This window comes from Amblyomma americanum, chromosome 6 (genome assembly GCF_052857255.1).
Source record: "Amblyomma americanum isolate KBUSLIRL-KWMA chromosome 6, ASM5285725v1, whole genome shotgun sequence".
Taxonomy (NCBI): domain Eukaryota; kingdom Metazoa; phylum Arthropoda; class Arachnida; order Ixodida; family Ixodidae; genus Amblyomma; species Amblyomma americanum.
In genome coordinates this window covers 187,631,520-187,653,114 of record NC_135502.1, presented here as the reverse complement: position 1 = coordinate 187,653,114, position 21,595 = coordinate 187,631,520, and the positions used below count along the sequence as shown (strand labels likewise).

The following is a 21,595-nucleotide window of genomic DNA, read 5'->3' as shown; positions in this document are numbered from 1 at the left end:
CTGGGCACCTCTCAAACCCAAAGGCATCGAAGCCTGGAAGGGAACCCCCAAACTATGAGATACAGTGAATCACGATATTCGCCTGTCGGAGAGTGATGATAGTCTGTGCTGCGTAAACAGCGAAAATGTAGTTCCCAATGAAACTGGGACCTCTTCCGAACAAGATTTGTGGTCAAATGAAGCAACTTGGATTCCTGTGTTCCAAGGGTGCTCAAAGTTAGAGTCCTGGAACGTGGAGTTCGTGACCGAGGAAGTTATTTTCTTCAAAATTGCTGTAAGCGGCAGTATCGTTGCAATTGACAGAGAAGTGGTTGTGAAAAAAGCCTTCACTGTTGCTGTCAGCTCAAGGGGAAAGCTTGTTCCTTCGTGTGTATATACCGAGTGCGGTTCGGGAAACCAGGTGCAGCTCTCAAGCTTTAAAAAAGTCACCCTTTCTAAATTATGTTGACAACCTAAATGTGTGCACAGGTTGTCATTGTAGTTTATTTCCGTCCATTGCAGCCGCAACAACTGCTCTCAAGAGCCACAACGTGTGGAGGAGCACAAAGCGCTTTGGGCTCTCTCAGCGAAGCTTGTGCCCACCATGCAAAAGCACAAGGAACAATCTCTGTGCGTGAGAGAAGCGAAACCGAGAAAAGAAAGGAAAGGACTGGAGCAAACCTAAACAAAGGTTTCGTTCAAAAGCAAGAAACTTAAGGAAGAAAGTTATTAGAGCCACAATTTTTCGACAAAAAGCGAAGAAATAAATTGATGCAGTGAAGATGCACCTTAACAAAGTTTCAAGCAGTGAAACTGACAAAGCCATAGAGGGCCTTCCTCATGCACAACAGCTTGCTCTTCATTCAGCAATGAAAACTTCCAAAGCAAAGTCAGCAAGAGGAAAGCGCTATTGATCCGAATGGTTGAGATCTCGAGTCCTGCTGCTTATAGACTGATGTCGAAGATGAACCTAATGCCACTGCCTAGTTATTCACGGCTTAAACAGATTATCAGAGGAATGCCTTGTGAGTTTGGCTTTGATAAGGTTTCACTCGCCAGCATTGGTGCAATCATGCAATGAGAAGAAGGAGTCAGGTGCTATGGAACGCTCATACTAGATGAAATGAAAGTGCGCAGAACTGTCGCATTCAACAAACAAACCTATAAGGTTGATGGGTTCGTTGATTATTGGGATGACCGGGAATCAACTGCAGTGGCAAATCATGAACTTGTTCTTATGTTAGTACCTCTCTTTCATTCGTGGGTGCAACCAATTTTTCACGTAGTAGTCGGTCGTTTTATAAATACATTCTTGCGCTCAATTTATGAGCTGGCTTAAACATGCACATAGAATGATCATAGGCATGTCTATTTGAAACGCAGCCGTGTGTTGAAATGTACCCGACTGAGGTATGGACTGGCCCTATCAAAAGCGACAGTGCAAAACCGTCTTGAACGAGCATAGGAAGCGTCAGCGCGAAGCAGCCGCCGTCGTCCATCAGCCGGCTCAAGCCGATCACCTAGTTTAACCACTTCTTTCCCCTGACTAGAATCCCGGCTTTTATTTTTGTGTGTAAACAGCATTCAACCAGCTGTTCTGATCTGCTCTAAGGCCTTTGCATTGATGCGAAAGCTGCTTGCTTCCGCCGTTCAGCAAGGAGCACTCGAAGAACTAGCAGACGATCCCAGCAAGAGCAATCCTAACGCGACCGCAGCTCCGCCGCCTCGAGGGATACGGAAGGGGCCCGCTCCGTCTACATGGCGAGTGCACGCTCTTTCCCAACTGACCTAATCTAAAAATGTTGGCTCACGCACAGGTCCCTTGGGTCTGATGCATTTGACTACTGCCAGCCGTCTTTCACAAGTTTTTAATGTAGTGCTTCGTCAGTCGTCATTTGTGCTCCGGGTCCGGTAAGCAACCGGCACTAGTTTACGGCTACATTCAAGATGGCTATCATTCTTTACGCCGAAGAAACGAACAACTGCGCGCTGGGCCGCAAGTTCGACGTTCGCAACGGGTGATACAGGTGTGGCAGCTGCAGCGAGGAAAATTTTCAGCTGTTTCATGCGATGTCGTGATGTAGCTGTTTGCGAAGTGCAGGATTTCGCTGGACGACAACGTAAGAATGACGTGCTGTGGGACTGCAGCAGTGATCATGACAGAAGCACTAATGAAAGCGATGGTGCAAGTGTGGACGAGCAGTCCAGTGACTAATACATTTTCATTTTGGAATGTGCCCACGGGCATGCCTGCGCGCGGCAGCCAGTAGCAGCTGGTGATAAACGGCGGCCGCTGGATAATGCTATCGCATTTAACTATTCAAAGCCAAGCTTAAACATGTTCGAAGTTTGTTTTTTTTTTCCAGAAATGTGATTTGGGGGGTCGACGTACATTCAAGTCGACTTAAAATCGTGTAAATACGGTAATGCTCGACAGTCTTGCAATGGAACAGCAGTTCACAATTGGTAGCGAGGTGCTGGAAGTGGTTAGGGAATACATCTACTTAGGGCACGTAGTGACTGCAGATCCGGATCAGGAGAGGGAAATAACCAGAAGAATAAGAATGGGGTGGGGAGCATTTGGCGGTTCACTGACACTGAGATCATGAATGGCAGTCTACTAGTATCCCTCAAGAGAAAAGTATACAACAGCTGTACTTACCTACAGAGCAGAAATGTGGAGGCTAACAAAAAGGGTCCTGCTTAAATTGAGGACAGCACACCAAGCTATGAAAAGAAAATTGATAAATGTGATGTTAAGAGACAGGAAGAGGACAGAGTGGGTGAGGGAACAAACGTGAGTTAATGACATCCTAGTCAAAATCAAGAAGAAATGGGCATGGGCAGGGCATGTAATGCGAAGGCAAGATAACCACTGGTCGTTAAGGTTAACAGAGAGGATTCCATGAGAAGGCAAGCGTAGCACGGGGAGGCAGAAGGTTAGATGGGTGGATGAGGTTAAGAAGTCTGTGGGGATATCGTGGCACAGCTGGCACAGGGCAGGGTTAATTGGAGAGGCATGAGAGAGGCCTTCGTTTGCACTGAACATAGTCAGGCTGACGATGATGATAGGTCCGTTATATTCGCCTACACTACGTGAACTGGTTCTTGCACTTCGCCATTCGTTTCAGCGGTGCAGGATGGCGCCGTTTGCATGACACTATTCGTTTTAAAAAAGTGCAGACGTTATGCAGGTATAGTTCAGGCAAGTTCAGGAAAACTGTGCCCTTTCTCAGTGGTTGGTGCCGAAATGGTGCAGCTGCAGCCGCCATGGAAGCAGACGACGGCTTGCGCGATGCATGATGGCTTGCGCTTTGCGGTAAACAGCAAAGATACTCAAATTATTCCACTCGTCGATGAGAACGGTGCCTCGCACGGGCCCGCCGACTCTCATGGAACATGATTAGCCACCCGAGAAGGTGGCGATGGAGGTGGGGACAGTGGCCCTCGCCGGCACCTTGCATCTCTCAACCATTGTGCCCTCGACGGACCCGTCACCGGCGCCTTTTCTTTGTACTAATAAAGTTATATTCGTACTCGAAGCCGGTTATGTTAACTAAAATTTAAACACATGCATGCAGCGCATGATGCACATTGTTGCAAAAACCGCTTAACATGCAAGTCGGTGCACGCACACCTCAGTCATCTTCAGTAGAAGAACACACAAGCGTTTCGCTTAGCTGCTGAGAGGTTGCATTGAGGCTGATTCATGGCAGCACTTCGCTGCGATGTGCTATTTTAAAATTCTTCACGCGGTTTGGGATGTTGGCGGCCGTTGATTTGGGCGCCACGCTGCTGGCTGCAATTTGGCGACGACGCCAAGGCTAGCAGACGAGCAGGCCTGCACTCGACCATTCGTTTTGGAAGCAGCCAGTGCCAAGCAGCACTTGAACTGCTGGAACTGGCACTGCACGCTCGCGGCACCGCCACGGCAGCACCGTGGAACTTCACAGAGCTGGTGTAGGGAGTGCAGGTGAATTGAATGGACCTGATATGACGCCAGGGAATGCGGTTTTGTTAGCTTGCTTTAGAAGCCCGAGTGCTTGAAGATGCCTAAAATGTGCAGATTTGTTCACATATGATGTTAGGTGGCAAGAATCAGTCAAAAGGATAATCGAGAGACCACGAAAGTTGTCACAATGTGGACCTGCAAATTGCGCAGTTAAGCATCGAAAAAGGTGGGAATTTTTTCTTAAGATTCCAGGCATACTCCTTGCAATACTTTGATAATTTCCCTGCAACTGGATAAAGAATTATATTGGGATGGAAATGCAGGGCATTATTAGCAAACTGTACATCTTGACAGTTACCAAAGGCCACTTTTACAATCGGATCTGCCCCAGCTGAGGCCAGGACCACAAGTGAAGAGCAAAGATTGCACAACAGATTTCACAGGCTGCCTACATCTTACATTTTGCATTTAGTTCTCTTTATTTGCCATTTGTATTTTTCTTTGGCACCTATGCAATCCCCGAGGGAAAGAATAAAACAAACACGAGCTGCACTAGCAGCATCCAGTCCCTGAAAAAATTCTCACCAGGTTGACGGTGCGACCGCATTCCCTGAGCACCTGGACAGCAGTGGCATAGTCCACGTTCTCCAGCGAGAGCCCATTGGCACTGACCACTCGATCGTTGATCCTGAAAAACCAAGCTTGATTTCTAAGCATGCAGAGGAGAAGCTCAAATGGCATTTTCCATGTTTATTGTAAATTGAGGACTTGATTTCTTAGTGAAAACTGATTCTATGAGGAGCACTTGTTGGCTATGCTGATCTATGCCTGGCAGCAGAAGATGCATTTATTGCTGACTGAAGTGAATTTAAAAAACTCGTGATATCCATATTGAAAAAGGCTCCATGATGACTGTTTGGCAGTGCTGCCTAACCTCGGGGATCTGCACACTAAATTCTATGATGGCACACTGAGCAGTCGGGGGTAGCAACGTGTGTCCTAGCTTTTTTAAAGCTGTTTTCTTCAGTTTTTAAAGCGCCTAACAGAGCTCCAACCGAACAAGAAGGCAACAAGGGCACCTTCTTGGAAGCACAGAGCAAAAAGGCAAGGCCGACACAATAGATGGGACTGGTGCTAACGGTGTGTCGTCCTTGTGCTTGTTGTGATATGTTTCCAAGAAACTATACTGTTTCATACATCAGGTGCAATGCTGTGAAAGGTATGGAAGTTATCCGCACAAAAAAATAAAGACAGTCGTGTTTCTCCGCGGTTGTTCTGTGGCCAAGTGGTGCAAGGCATGAGAAAGTGACAGCGTGTCGTCAGCATTAAGAGTGCATTCAATCAAGCTCATGACAAATATATCATGTATTAAGCCTGCAGACAAAGCATTTACTATTTTTCCCTCACCACAAGTAATGCATCATTTTTGATCACGGAGTAGACTGCGCAAATAAAAGTGCTAGTCTTGACAGTGTTGCACCTAATGTATGAAACGAAGTAGAGCATAAACCAAGCTTTGGTTGCACCATGGGCGTTCCTTTGAAGTGCCATTCACTGGCAAACAGTGACTACCAGGACCGGGCATGTCCACCTTAATACTTGTGAAAGATAATTTAAATTGCATTAATTCGGCCTTCAAGAAAGTCAGAAAAACAGCCAAATTATCCAAATGTTGAATTATAAAATGGCCTCCCCCCCACAGCTGCCAAAAACCGTTCGCATGAAAGCAAAATATATTTGGTGAAAGACTGGGCAATGGTCATGTCCTTTTAAGACAGAACTGTGCGATGATTTTTCTTAGCTCCATAAAATGCTTTAATTCGCACACTATCGAAAGTGTCAAAAGCAGGGCTGATTCACAATGCTTAACATATCCATGGCTTCTGTGTCGCATATCCATGCGACACAGTAACAACGCTAGAGCTTCTTCACATGTGGCGTTGCATTGAGGAGGCTTCATCACATAAATTCGAACTTTCGATGGGCTGGAATAACGGAAATACCGCATGGACGAAAATGAGGGAAGACCGCACTGGCGCCCGAGTGGCCTTCGAAAAAAAACGTGACTTAGGGGTATGGTGCAATAGCGTTAATGGGTCCCTGGGGTCCTTTTTGCACATCACTTCGCTGCCATGGACACTTAGCAGTGCAGGCCGCATCTCTTCTTTTTAAGGCACATTCCACTGGGCAAACAGAAAGAGAGGCGGAAGAAGTACTTGTTCCGCTACTGGAACGGTTGCTGCGCTCCAAGAGCTTGCTTCCCCATTAATCTTTGTGTGTGTGCTGGGCATTTCAAATTCCTTCCAACCGAATGGCACTTGACTCTACTGCCAAACACATGCTGTGACACTAAGTTTTTCAATGGCATTTCATTCAGTCTAAACGCGAACACAGTTCGCAGCAACCAGTAGCCATCACCATCGCTTCGCCCTGCTCACAGCCGCACCACGCAACTGCTTTGGCTCTGCAGCTGTTGATTTAGCTATCTGCTGGTCACTTTTATCTGTTGCTTGTTTAGCAAATACCTCATGCACTCACTAAATGAGTGCTTCAGGATAAGAGTACGCCATTCAGAGTTTACTTCCTTAGCACGAAATTTCCCCAGGAATGCACCGATGACAATTACCGCGCTCGTGTGCTCTTAACTACACTGCTGTGTGCAAACTGCTATACTTCATCTCACAAATTGTTTGCATCAAGCACAGTGAAAGGTAAGGCTCTCTCATCCAGTCAGTACCAAGGAAGACAACCATTAGTCTTTCGAGTATTTGAGCAATGTTGTGACTATTTTTCAGACAGTTAACACAGTAATTGAAAAGGTATTTCGGGATGGTGTTTTAAAATTTTAATGAGTGTTTCATCTACTAGTTAAAACATCAAAGAAAATCTACATGAACACAGCACTGCAGAGGTTTGCTGCGAAGTGGTGTGCTATCATTCATAAACATGGCATCTGTCGAGTCAACCGAGTTTCTGCATGCAGCAGCTGGACACTGGTGCTTCCCAGGGATGGAGCCACCAGTCCTAGGGTGAGAGGTGCGGAGAAACAGGTCTTGAAGCACACGGCATTCTGATTGGCTGAGATCGCCGCAGCCTTCACAGTGCGATAAACAACTCGAAAGATGGAGTATAGTGATTGTCTCCATGACAAAAAATACAAGCTGTGCTTTACTTATATTAAATATTCACTTCTCTTTTGCATTGGTTGTACTCTGTACGACGACTCTACAGGAAGTGCCAATGCGATCACCCGCCTGCATGGGAAACCCTTGACAGCCGGGTTGCTGACATTCATGTAGAACTGGCATTTTTTTAATACTGTCCCTGCTTTTTCCGATGTGACCAATACTTGATTTTTAAACAGTTTATCCACAAGTATATTCAGTGACGCTTTTCCAATGACTGATGCGGCCTAATTTGTCATCCATAAGTCGCAACGATGATGGCTGCTGACAGCCTAAAGCATTCCTCAGCATACTGGGTAGCACTGGCACGTCCCGCTGATTGTATACGCATCCTGCGATGTAAGCAAAGAGATTAAGCAATTGTACATATCAGGTCACTATTGTTGACACTGCACTTAATGGCCATTTACATTCGCTAAAACATGTGAATTTACTCTCCGCAACCGTCAGAATCGCACAAATGAACCCTGTGAACAGCAAGAATATTGTTACGTGGTGGCCAGCAGAAGAATGGGAGGCGATGAACGATGGCAAAGAGACGATTTAATGGCCGCTGGCCTAGCGTGAGCACTCCGTCTCGTGCTGCTGCCAGCTTCGTCGTCTTCATCACAATACAACGTTTTGATGTGACATGACTTCCTCACACCCTGCTTCTTACAACAAAGCAGCTTAGACTGCTCTTGGCTGCGTTTGCTGCAGTGCAACTGCTCCTGTTCTACCACTGGATGAAAGTGTTCCTACTCCCGTGTGCCCACTAGAAGGTGCCCCCTCTCGCGAGAGCACTTTTAGGAGCGCTATTGACAGCTACTGTGCGCAAACTGGAATGTGCCGTAAGTTCTAATGGCCACTGCATCCCGGTGCCACTACATCAATGAGCTGTGCCATGCTGCCATGCCAGCTGACCAATACGGATCTTTGACTCATGCTGACGACAGTGGCAGGTTTTCCTCTGAGCGAGACTCTAATGCTATTGCAGAAAAAAAAAAAGAGAGAGATCAGGAACAACTCAACCTTTGTTCTAAATGACATGCAGCTTGGCTGACTGTCCGAAAAACGAAACTATGCGGTCAGACTATTGATGGGCCTGCTAATTGTCAATGCGCTTGCTGTTGCACTCACGTGACAGGGATGCGCAAAAAAGCAATGTAATATGAAGTTTAGGCCTGACGACGAGTATTTGGATGATAGCTTGTCAAGCAGGTCATACCTTGACATGGAGCCACTTAGAGACTCGTCCGAATTAACCAATGCCAGCCCACGGGGCGTCCGAATAAACGAGCTACTGATGACACAGACTTACATGGGCGTTTGGCGGAACTCTAACAGCAGCCCAAACTTCTGAATTAACAGGCGTTGAATTAACAAGGTTTTGCTGTAGTAAGTATTTATAGAAACTGAGCCACAACAATTTTCGAGTTCGAAATTTTAAGTCAGTCATCATTTTATACAGGGCTAAGCACTTATCACAGAAAGCACCTGCAGAACAAGTGCATAAGATAGCTTTATAGAAAAGACGCCGTTAATGAATATAAAATAAGCAGAGAGACGGAATGCAGCCCAAGCACACATCTTTAAACACAACAGAAGCAGGGAGGAATTACTGTACGGGAACTGAGAGAAACCTACAGCAAGATGGCAAGTTGGAAGTTCGACTTGGTCTTTGGGAGGAGCACAAAAAGAGACGACTTGTAAAGTAAAGTTGCAGGTACAACGCAAGTGTAAGCTGTCTTGATACCTTAATTTCATGGTCATGTCCCTTTTAATGCTTCCTTCCAAAGATAATCTTACCAAGTGTTGTCGCTTTATTTTCATGGTGAGCCCTTTGCTTCCAAAGAAAAGAGAAGAAAACGAGATTCCCTAAGCAGATGGGAATAAACTGATTTCCTGCCATTGTCCATTTCGCACTGGCTGTCTGGACAGTCTTGGGTCCCTGACCATGACACAGTCCACAATTCACTACCACTTGACCCCCAGAGTGTCAGGAAGGGGGCACCCACTGAAGCTTTCCTTCGGCAGGCCCCGCTCGTAGTACGTCCGAGATGACAATGGATGGCTCGCCACTGGTGAAGTGCGGGTTGTCGCGGCCCCCACTGACAGCAATACCGAACCCGTAGCCAGGAACCTGCAAGGTTCAGCAACGTTCATGGTCTACCCTACTCTTCCTCCTCCAGCAGCACTCACCCGTCCCAGCGTCACGTGATGGTGCTCCCAGCGGGCCCGCTCAGCACCCTGCAATACACACCCCACTTCAGGGAAATTTGCATTCACCGCAGTTCTCAGCAGGTCAACTTGAAAGAAGACGCTCTTAGCCTCCTTATCACACCACTTGTGTCTGATGAGGAGCCAAAACTTGGAAGTGGGAGGGGCAGTAAGATAAACTATGCTTGAAGAGGGACCCCTGTCTAAATCAAGCACGTGTGAGAAGAAAAAGCATGCATGAAAAACAACAAAGGGCAACCAGCACAAAACTGCCACTGGGATCTGAGAAGCCAATCTCCAACAAAATTTGCCTTCAAGCCCATCTTACAAGATGGTGCCTTGTTGGTGCATTATCCACAAGACACTCTAGCGCAATGGCAGATGTGCTGTTGGCACTTCTGCTGTGCATCCTTAGTCATCTGCTGTGCCTATGAATACCCTCCGGGGCACGAGAAATGAGCAGCTCAGCTGTGCATGCACAGCAGTCTCTCTAGGCGACTTTGCGCCCCCCCCCCCCCCCCCCCCCCTGAAATAATATGAGGCACAAACATTTCAGTGTTGGGCAAGGGCCACTGTGCATCCACAAGAATGATTTATGCAAGGTCAATGCACACTAAAGGTAAAACACACCTTCTGCATGATGTGAGAAGTGTGCCAAACATATTGAGGGGCAAGTTGGTGCATAGCTTAAAGAAGCTAAAGTGCAACAATATGATACCATGCACCATTATCCCAACATTCCTTCTTCTGTGTGCTGTCGCTTCATCTTTTATAAGCCAACACAAAGTGTGTCGTATTACGTGGGACACATGACTGACTGCATCGATGGACTGCCTCATTCTAGTGCCACATACGCTCACAGAAAGCAGAGCTTTTGGAAAAGGAGGCACAAAACAGGCTGGACTACACCATTACTTACTATCAGATGACAGAGTCCCTTTTGGTTCTTCATTTTCGAATCACGAAGCGGAAAAAGAAATGTTCATTTTTAAATCTCCTTTTTTGACAATAAGTGCTGCCAGAAAAACATGACGAGCGGAGCCAAAAAGAGAATCGATTTTTACTAAGAACAAAGTGTCTACTTAACCTCCTTCGCAAAATTTTCTTGAACTAAATAAAAAAAAATGAGAGAGAATGTTTACAGCATTCGTACGCAGTGGAAAAGAATGGTGTACTTTGCTGCTGTTTAACGCTTTTTCCAATGCCCTGGAATGGCAGGTGCTTCATACCGGTTGCTGCTGGAGAGACAGGTGCAAGATGATTTTAATAGGCTCCGCACCTCTGGGTTAGTGCTTCTGCACTAAAAGCCCCCAACACCTAACTGGAGTATACAGCAAGGCAGTCACCTTGCTGAACTTTGGACAAGTATGAATTTTCATGTGTAATGGAAACAGTATTGAAACAATGGCTACGACAGCAGTCAATGGAATTTACACATGCTAAAGGGAAACTGAGGACAGATTTAGGCTGGCCTACATTGGTAAATTACTGTGTCAAAGTGACAATGTCACTGCTTTCTAGTACAGCAAGCTAGAAAAATAAAATACAGGTGTCAACACCCTTTCACAAGCAAACTGAGGATCCCAGAGACTGGGCTAAACCAATGCCATTCACCTCCAGCAGTGAGCCCTCTTCAGTCTTGACATCGCAGGTTTGAATGTCACCATCTTTTGCTACTGGAGTGCGAGCAAGCCGTAGCATTGATTTTTGCAAGGACAGATGTTAGATGAGGGCGTTGGTGACACCCACTACCACAGGCCCCCTTTTTTACTCTGTGAGGCCCATCCTCTCCAGTAGAGACTGCTACCATTCAAGAACCCAACCGGTTAATCTGCTGAGCAGAGAACTTTTCCTGAAAATGGCTTCTTCCAATCGTACCACATACAATTATGCAGTATTTATCAGTTAGCTCCCCTTCCTGGAAACACCTTCCTGAGGTGCTAGTTTCGATAACAGAAATTAATTTGTTTGAAAATGCTCTAACAGCTCACTTTGGTTTAATTGGTTTTGGGGGAAAGGAAATGGCACAGTATCTGTCTCATATATCTTTGGACACCTGAACCGTCAAGGGAAGGGATAAAGGAGGGAGTGAAAGAAGAAAGGAAGAAGAGGTGCCGTAGTGGAGGGCTCCGGAATAATTTCGACCACCTGGGGATCTTTAACGTGCACTGACATCCCACAGCACACGGGCGCCTTAGCGTTTTTCCTCCATAAAAAAGCAGCCGCCGCGGTCGGGTTCGAACCCGGGAACTCCGGATCAGTAGTCGAGCGCCCTAACCACTGAGCCACCGCGGCGGGTAACAGCTCACTTTGGTGTTCGAAATTACCCATATTTGCACTCTGCATAATTAATTTCGATTGAAACCATTGAATTTGTGTCTGTTTTCTCAGTGGGATACGAGACATGGGATACGAGGACAAGCCTTACTTCATATGAAATCTTATTTATCATCTTGAATACAATATGTTCAGATTAGTAACTTTAAATCATCACGACGTTCAGTTAGTACCGGTGTCCCTCAAGGCAGTATCCTTGGTCTTCTGCTGTTTAATCTATATATTAATGATACTGTTACTACTGACACTTTCGCCTGCTTTATAATTTATGCAGACGATACTACAATCCTCATACCTGGTGATACTTTTATTTTATTTATTTATTTATTTAACAATACTGTTAACCCTCAAGCGAGGGTCCTTACAGGGAGGGTATGAAAACTTCGTCGAAAATAGAATTATTCACAATCACTAAATACATCAGCAGAAGACAGTACATTTGTTCAAGCATCAAATAGCACTTTCAAGCAGATGGTCATCCAGAGATCGCTCAAATTCATGCAGATCATTCTGTTCTACAACACTCATTGGCAAGTCATTCCACATTTCAATTACATGGGGGAAGAAGGAATTTCTGAAAGCTTCACTATGGGCGTAGTACGGCTGAATTATCCGACTATGATTTGTTCTAGAACTCCGTTTGCCTGGCGCTTGTATGTATGTTTCCTTTTGAATGTTTACCTGTCCTTGGAGCATCTGTAATAGTAGCTTTAGGCGATTTTTTTCTCTACGTATTTCTAATGAATCCAGGTTACAGGAAGAAAGCAAATCTGTAACTGAGTCTGTCCTTCGATATCGGCAGCAAATAAAGCGTACTGCGTACCTCTGAACTCTTTCTAATTGTTTCTTTAAATAATTCTGTTTAGAACTCCATACTACTGACGCATACTCAAGGATTGGCCTCACAAAAGCTTTATATGCAATTAGTCTTGCATCTCGTGTAGCATTCTCCAATTTTTTTCTCAAAAAACATAACCTCTGGTGAGCTTTAGAGCACACCTCTTCTTATGTGTGCCCCAATTTAAATTTTGTGTTATTGTCATTCCTAGATACTTAAACTGAGTTACGTTTACCAAACACTTGTCACCAATGAAATATGGGAACGAAAGAACAGATTTCTTCGTTGTAATGTGCATGTACGTTTATTTCGAATAATTTATTTCCATGTTCCATTTTTTGCACCATTCGCTTAATGCCTGTAAAGAGTTGTTAATTCTAAGCTGGTCTTCCGTGTTTCTAACTGTGGAATAAATTAAACAGTCATCTGCGAATAGCTTCAGTCGTACATTTGGTTCCATGACAGCAGAGATATCATTAATATACACCAAAAATAACAACGGTCCCAGAACAGAACCCTGTGGAACTTCTGAAAGAACTGCTAGTGAGGCGGACACATGACCATCCATTTTGACCACCTGGTTACGATTTCCTAAGTACGCTTTAATCCATTTTACAATATTCATATTAATTCCAGCTCTTTCCAGTTTAAAAACTAATTTATTGTGTGGCACCTTATCAAAAGCTTTGGCAAAATCTACAGCGATTATGTCAATTTGCTGCTTCGCATCAATAGTCATTGCCAAATCGTGAATTGTCTCTACAAGTTGTGTAGTGGTGGAAAGGCCTGCTCGGAATCCGTGTTGGTGAGGGTAAAGTAAACAGCTTGTTTCTAGGTAATGAAAGATATGCTTCACTATAATATGTTCCATAAGTTTACAAGAAATCAATGTAAGAGATATTGGGCGGTAGTTATTTACAAGAGTTTGGTTGCCTCCTTTAAACACCGGAATTACTAGTGCATTGCGCCAATCTTGTGGTACACAATGGGTGTGCAAGGATTTTTGAAAAATAAGTTTAAGGTATCGTGAGGCCCACTCGGCATATCTTCGGAGAAACTGGGTTGGTATGTTGTCTGGTCCATTGGCCTTTTTAACATCCAAATTGAGGAGGTGCTGAAATACGCCCTCCTGCGAAATTATGACGTCATTCATTCGGCTAGGCAACAAGCGTTCTGAACTAAGGTCTATGTCATCTGTGGTTGCGGTGAATACGGACTGGAAAAAGTGATTAATATGATCTACTATATGCTCCTTTTTTATCAGTACCTGATTTTCGTGCTTAATCTCCTGTATTCTCTCCTTCCTATCACTAAAGTATCGCCAGAACTTTTTCGGTGACGTTTTGAGGAAGCGGCTAAGCGTTTCATCGAAAAACTTTTTTTTAGCTTCTTTCAGCGCCTGCTTCAGCTCAGCACGAAGTCGCAAAACATGAATACGTTTATTTTTCTTTTTACGTAGTCCCTTGATTTTACGTTTCATATGAATTATGTCCCTGGTGATCCAGGGGCTTCGGTGCTTCGTCTTTTTAACATGAGTTGGAATATACCTGTCAACGCAGTGTTGTATAATTTTCTTAAATTGCTGCCACAACTATTCTGCTGTCTTGGAATCATAGTCAATTTCAAAATCATCAAAGGCAGATTTGAGGTAGTCAAGAATGGAGGTGTCGTCCGCACGCTCATAATCCTTAACGCGCACAGGGATATAAGGCTTTGAACACTCGCTGATTCTAAGCGGTAAAGAAACAATAATCATATTGTGGTCAGAGACACCATCTTCAACGTTAACGGTGTGTTCTTTTATATTATTTGACAGGAACACCGAGTCCAACAATGACTGCGAATCGGACGTTATTCTTGTATCCTCTTGCACAATTTGTTTTAGGTTATGAAGTCGAGAGTTGGATGAAAACTCGTCTGGTCGGGGACGATCATAATAAAACTTAAAAGGAGGACGCCGACCAAAAGTAAAAAACAAAAAACAACAAAATGACGTTTCGGCTCCCGTACGGGAGCCTTGTTCACAATGAGAAGGATTAGAAAGTGCAACAGGATTAAATACGTTTGAAAAGAGGGCACAGGGAGCGTGCGTATACAGGAGTTAGATTTCCAGTGTTGCGATTGAGGGTGCGATTAGTCGTTTGAATGAATAATGATTCGAGGTGAAGGCGACGGTACAGATTCTTTTCAGTTGCCAGCACGTGTGCCCCACCCGAGTCAATATCGTGGCCAGTTGATACGGAGTGTTCGGCGATAGCATTAGAGTTCACTTTTTTGTTTTTAACAGAAAAGTACCCCTTGCGTTGTTTACAGCGTCCCCTGCTCCGATTGTGACAGCGTCTGCATCGGCGAGACTGGTGATTTTAATAGATGCCTAAAAGAACATTGTAATGACGTTAAAAACAAAAAAGTGAACTCTTATGCTATCGCCGAACACTCCGTATCAACTGGCCACGATATTGACTGGGGTGGGGCACACGTGCTGGCAACTGAAAAGAATCTGTACCGTCGCCTTCACCTCGAATCATTATTCATTCAAACGACTAATCGCACCCTCCAATCGCAACACTGGAAATCTAACTCCTGTATACGCACGCTCCCTGCGCCCTCTTTTCAAACGTATTTAATCCTGTTGCACTTTCTAATCCTTCTCATTGTGAACAAGGCTCCCGCATGGGAGCCGAAACGTCATTTGTTGTTTTTTATTTTTTACTTTTGGTCGGCGTCCTCCTTTTAAGTTTTATTATGTTTTAGGTTATACACGAACATAATTTCTAATAGTTTCTCTCCGTTAGACGAATCAAGACCAACAGAACATAGGCGTTGCCAATTTATGTGTGGTAGGTTAAAATCGCCAGTCATTATTAGTCTCGTGTTCTTTTTCACATTCGCACATAAAAAAGTGTTTACTTCATCAAAGAACTCGGGTGAAGCAGAGGGCGCGCGGTACACAGCTCCAATCATGTAAGCAACGTTATAAAACTTTATCTTGCACCAAACTGTTTCAGCAACATTACAATCCATCACTACTGCAGATAAAGAGTTTTTTACTATGATACAAATGCCCCCACCACGTGTGTCCCGGTATTTTCTAAACATTATATAGTCCGGAGGAACAATGCAGTCAGAAGAAATATTGTTATTCAACCAGGTTTCTGTTATTATTACAACATGCGGACTTTGTGAAAGCAGCAAGTATTCTAACTCTCTAGTCTTATTTACAATGCTACGCGCATTCAGACTTAAAAGGCGTAGCTATATCTGCGATGACGTGTCCGACGTCGCACTCTTGATTGAGGAATCAAGGTCATTTGGGCTGCCTGGCTCATCGGACTGGTGCTGTTTGAAATTATCAGCCTTATCTCCGCGGCCTGTAGACAGCAGACAGCGTTCGTTTCGGCTGTGATCCCAGATATAGGTTTGGTTGTTTATGCAAAGTTTATCATGGATAAGGAAGACCTTTGCCTTCTTAGCCCTGTCTGCTGCCGCACTGTTCCATAGTTTTCGGCGTACTTCTACAGTTTCTTTGGCATAGTCAGGGCTAATCCGCCAAGAAGTCCCTTTCAGCTTTGTGCCTTTCTTCAGGAGACTCTCCTTTTCTCTGGAATTGTAGAATTTAAGAACAATTGGCCTACATTTCTGTGGTTGGGCTTTACCAAGGCGATGAATTCGCTCCACTGTGTCAACCTGCACGCCCATAGTTTTCCGAAATATATTCTCTACAACAAGTTCCTTCAGTTTTGATTGATTCTGTTTCCGTTTCAGTGTCTGTCTCAATTTCAGTGACGCCAAATACTAGTAAATTGTTACGTCGGCTTCGGTTCTCATAATCGATAAGCTTTGCAGCCTGCTGTTGGACTATTTCTTCTAACCTACAAATCCTGTTATACATCGCGTCAAATGCATCAAGAAGGCCCTTTAATTTGTCGGTTTTTGCGCTTACTGCAGCAATTTCACTTTTGATGTCATCCATCTTACGCGCGAACGCAGCTTGGTTCTCAATAATTTCTTCCAACTTCTCAGTTACTTTTGGCCCGGGATTCTGTTCAACGTCACCCGACATAAGCAATAAAAGAAGCATTGACCAGCAGTCGTACAAAATTTCACAACACTTGCGAGGGCACGGCAAGACTATCAAGAAGCGATTGTCACTAGAATAAGCAATAGTATTGCTCGGAACACTTGCCTGCAAAAGCAGTAGCGGAGGCTTAGACATGTTGCTTGACAGACAAGTGCCGTACCCTCTGAAGCAGTGGTCGCTGCGGTGCTCCTTATGTACAGCGTCGAGTGATGACGTCACAGATGGCGTACGATAATCGAAGATCAGGCTTTCCACGGTATCATTGTCACGAGGCACTCGGAAGAAGGCCAGTCGTTGATCGTTGCTGGTTGTTGTAGCGGTGAAAATCCACGGCAGAATCTGAAAAAGCAGTAGCGGAGGCTTAGACATGTTGCTTGACAGCCAAGTGCCGTACCCTCTGAAGCAGTGGTCGCTGCAGTGCTCCTTATGTACAGCGTCGAGTGATGACGTCACAGATGGCGTACGGTAATCGAAGATCAGGCTTTCCACAGTATCATTGTCACGAGGCACTCGGAAGAAGGCCAGTCGTTGATCGTTGCTGGTTGTTGTAGCGGTGAAAATCCACGGCAGAATCTGCAAAAGCAGTAGCGGAGGCTTAGACATGTTGCTTGACAGCCAAGTGCCGTACCCTAAGCATGCATGCTAATCGCATTCTGGACAAACTAGCAGAATGGTCAGACATGAATTCCTTCTCAATAAACGTGACAAAGTCTAAAGCTGTAGTTTTCCGCCCGAAGAATAAAACTTGTAGTAAAGAAATAGCTTTGTTTAACAAATCACAATTAATTGAAACAGTAAAATCATTTAAATCGTTGGGTGTTTATCTTCAAGAAAACATGCAATGGGATGACCATGTTAATTACGCCATGCTGAAGGCATCTAAGGTTGTAGGTTTTCTATCGCGTCGCAGAAACATTTTACCGGAAAAAGTCAAACTTGCCTTATATAATTCTTTATTCTGCTCCCACCTAAATTACAGTACATTAGTTTGGGCAGCAACAACAGCACATTCTAATTTACAAATGATATTGGTGCTTCAAAAAATATATCCTTCGTATAGTCTATGACTTACCCAGCAGACACACAACCCAGAATCTGATAACTACCCTCGACATCATTACAATACTAAATCTTTATGCTTATAGACTGTTGTGCCTATATTAAGTTGAGCAAAAACGACGTATCGACGCCGTTTCCTTTCTGGCCCGTTTGCATCAGTCTGATTCGCCCTATCCGCATCGCCATAAACAACAGTGGGTTTTACCATTTACAAGAGCCAACTATGGCTGTCAAATGTCAATTAATTATCAGTTACCGCTCGCACTTACCAAACTAATTGAAGCTAACGTTAGCTTTCCCGATATTATTCTCTCCTCTCTGCAAAATATTCTAGTTCATCTAAGTTACCACTAATACAACAACAATTTTGTATGATGGACCTTCTACTCTTATTTGTTGTTTGATGCTTAGCCACCTATTTTATTTCGTTCCTTATAATTCCTTGTATTTCTGTTTGAATGCGCACACTATGGTGTTTGTTTTCTTAACTGTATACTATTGTATATTGAAGCTGGCTGTCATGCTAAAAAAAAATTGTTTCTCATCCCTGTCACTGCTGCCTGAACAGGAGGTGAGAACTCTGTCAAGCGGAATGCCACTTTTTTTTCTCCCCTCCTCCATCAAATTGTATTTGTATTCCACTCCTCTCTGTAATACCATACCCAGGCCTGATGGTATTACATTCTAGCAGGTTAAACATAAAATCCAGGGAATGAGCAACTTCCAACTAGAGCACTTGCAGACCAAAGTATGGGTCTGGGTTCTCAAACCGCATTTCCGACAAGCTTACTAATATTTGTGGCTCATTTAGTGGTTAAAGTGAGCACTAATCAACATGTACTAGAAATCAAAGTGGTTTTCTCCAAGACTGCACCCACACACAAGCTCTAGAGCCAGGAAAAAATCCAGAAAAAACTGCCAAAACTGCTCTGCAGCGTCACACACTAAACTTGCTGAAAGTTGTCACCACGTCTTGGGCACTGCAGAGTTTGCGGCAACCTTGACTACCACAACAATTGCAAGGAGCGCATGTGAACAAATGATCACAGCCTCAGCCGCGGATTTCTCCATATAACATCTTTAGCTGTCCAGAAATTCTAACACTAACTGAGCCCCATCCAGTGATAACTGGCACTCCTAGGCACCCGTACAGTAATGAGAGGGTTGCACAGACAGAAATGCAAAAGGTACCGTAATATAACCTCGATATAATGAAACTGGAAAAAAGCCTGGATTTTTCATTACATCAGGGTTTTAGTTACTTGCAGTTTTCGCGAGAAGACCCAAAAAGAATATGCAGAACTGAAACCAAAATAAAAATAGGTGAAAAGTCATAAACACAGAGACACGTTTCGTGATCAAACTGATTGATTGCACGTGACTTTGGCAGCAGTTGCTACTGCCATTATCTCCGTTGCGGCTCGCGCAACGCTGCTACAAGTGTGGGAGGCACCGCAGCCGAGCAAAGGCCAACCGCAGAGGCTTCAACCCTCTCTCAGTCTGCCGCTGCCCCAGGAAAGGAACTCTGGGCTCTGCGCCATCCCCGCTCCCAATGCAAGAGAGCTATCAGCACCAGAATCATGCGGCAGCGATAGGCGCGCACTGCTCACGCCATGTCTTTTTTGCTATGTCTCATTACTTTCTGCTGCTTTTGAACATGAACTGTTGTAGCGCCACATGGTATGGCGTCCCTAGAGCAATAGCAGTGGAAATGGGAGCCGATAGCACTGGAGCACGGCGTGTTGTGTCAACTGCAGTTGATCGTAGACATTCCTTTCATGTAAGTTTGTGCCCTATCGTGATAAAACTTTCCTGCCATATTAGCACAAGCTAACAGATAGTCAGCGTAGTGAGTTCTTTATGTCAAGGTTAACCACCGCAACACCTTCGTTACATGAAGGCCTCAAATACATGCTCCTCTACGGGGCAGTGTGGGGGGTTACTGATAAACTTGGTGATGTCAAGGAATTCACGACATGGAGGTTCATGACATCCAGGTTTAACTGCATTACCTGATGTGCATCTTTCACACAGTAATGCTTCTTCTATTATAACTTTACATTTTTCTTGGAGGTAAGTAATCGATCTCTTTTGCTGCACGTAGCTAGCTAATGGATTCCAGGGAGAAGCAAGGGGCAGTTTTTGACAAAGAAAGGATGTCCGACATCGACAGGACGCTACTAAATGCTAACATAGATGGTGACAAAAGCAATGTGCTTAGATGAATTAAGAAGTTCAAGCAAGGAATACAACTATTGAAGACAAATGATGCAGTGGGCCAACATGTACTGTGACTACTGACATGAATCGTTAGCTAGCAGATGAATTGATGCTAGCCAAAATGTATATGCTGTGATGGAGATGACACTTAGTACCCTTGCATAGAGAAAGGGTTGCTCTATAAACACCTAAATTTAAACGACATATGCCAATTAATAAAAAAGTAATACCAACTTTTACATTACTTTTGGTACAAGCCTTATAATTTTGCATAGCATGTTGTGCTCATGCAGGCTATGCATACTAACCCATGTTGCCTTTTCACAAAAATAACTTAAGAATGACACTTACAAAGATTTCGCCCACTTACACATTTTATCGGACCTTTAAGCTTTCCTGACAAAACAGCAAAGCACTCAACATTGACAAAAACACAGAATAAGCGAGTTTAAGCGCATCTGCCCGCACTTTAGGTCTTTCTACAAAATTTAGATGCTCTCCAGTTCACATGAACACAGTAAATGTATCTGTGACCTTATAAGGCAATAAAATGGTGTTGCAAACTACAAACTGCTATCTGTCCTCCCAGTTTTTTCCAATGACTTCAAAAAACGTGTTTTTTTTTTTTTCAAGACTTGTCAAGTAAATTACCAACGTTTCATGTTATCAGAATGCCAGCGCAGCTTACAGAAAGATTTCTTGACAGAATTTCCCTTCTGATGCCAAAAGAAATTGTCCCAAGATTCACACTAGTATCTTTGCCAACTACAGTAAGGCCTTTGATTGCAACTGTCATACAGCCCCAAGATTCACACTAGTATCTTTGCCAACTACAGTAAGGCCTTTGATTGCAACTGTCATACAGCCTTCATGGTGTGCCCTGCTCAGTTCTGTGGTTGTTCTGTGGTGGTAATTACTGGTTGTTCTTCCTTTTAGAAAATACCAAGGCACATGTCTCAAGGCTGTTTCCGGCCTGTTTCTATTCAACGCATATCCACTGATCCATGCCTGAAATCCGTGACATACACTAATGATGTAAGTCTGTTTATTACTTATAATAATAATAAATAATAACTGGCAGTGTTACCTAAAGTTTCTGAAAACCACATTCCAAAAAATGGCTAGTGCCTCGCTTCGGCTCACGTTATATGTTCCAGTTACTAATGCACAATCTCCCCATAGCCGCATGTGAGGCTGCAGTATGTGAAAATAAATTGATATCATACTGAAAGTACCACAGTGACACCGGGAAAACATATTTGTGCAGTGAAATACCACTTACACAAATGCCCTTTTAACAAACTTTTCAGTTGGGAAAATTTTCTAAAAATCTCCCGCTGAAACCTTATTGTCATCGTCATAGTCAGCCTGACTACGCATACTGCAGGGCAAAGGCTTCTTTTATATCTCTCCAAATAACCCGACCTTGTGCAAGCTGCGGCCACCTTGTTCCCAGAAAGCTTCTTTATCTCATCCACCCACCTAAATTTCTGCCGCCCCCTGCTATGCTTCTTTCACTTGTGATCTAGTCCATCACCCTTAAAGAGACCCTGAAATGATTTCTATGGGCATGTTCTAGTGCAACAGATCTGTAGAGGTGGTCTTTGTGGGTATTCAAGTCAAATTTGAAAGCTCTGCGTGGACCCTGTAATTTAAAAATATTTTTTTAAAAAATTGCTGCTCGCAGTAGCTCACAACGGGTTAGGGCGACGCACCTCAACGCACGTCCCCTACTCCGATGACAT

At 44.2% G+C, this 21,595-nt stretch overlaps 1 protein-coding gene across 1 annotated transcript in view; it reads right to left on the bottom strand.

Moving 5' to 3' along the window:
• The window catches only part of LOC144095630 (tight junction protein 1-like), a 432,906-nt gene that overhangs the window by 393,372 nt on the left and 17,939 nt on the right, over nt 1-21,595 (bottom strand). Inside the window, exons 3-5 of the mRNA XM_077629302.1 lie at nt 9,298-9,345; nt 9,114-9,238; nt 4,517-4,619 (exon numbers count right to left, since the gene is read on the bottom strand). Of these exons, the coding sequence (XP_077485428.1) occupies nt 4,517-4,619; nt 9,114-9,238; nt 9,298-9,345 (276 nt within the window). The remainder of the gene's footprint in view (nt 1-4,516; nt 4,620-9,113; nt 9,239-9,297; nt 9,346-21,595) is intronic.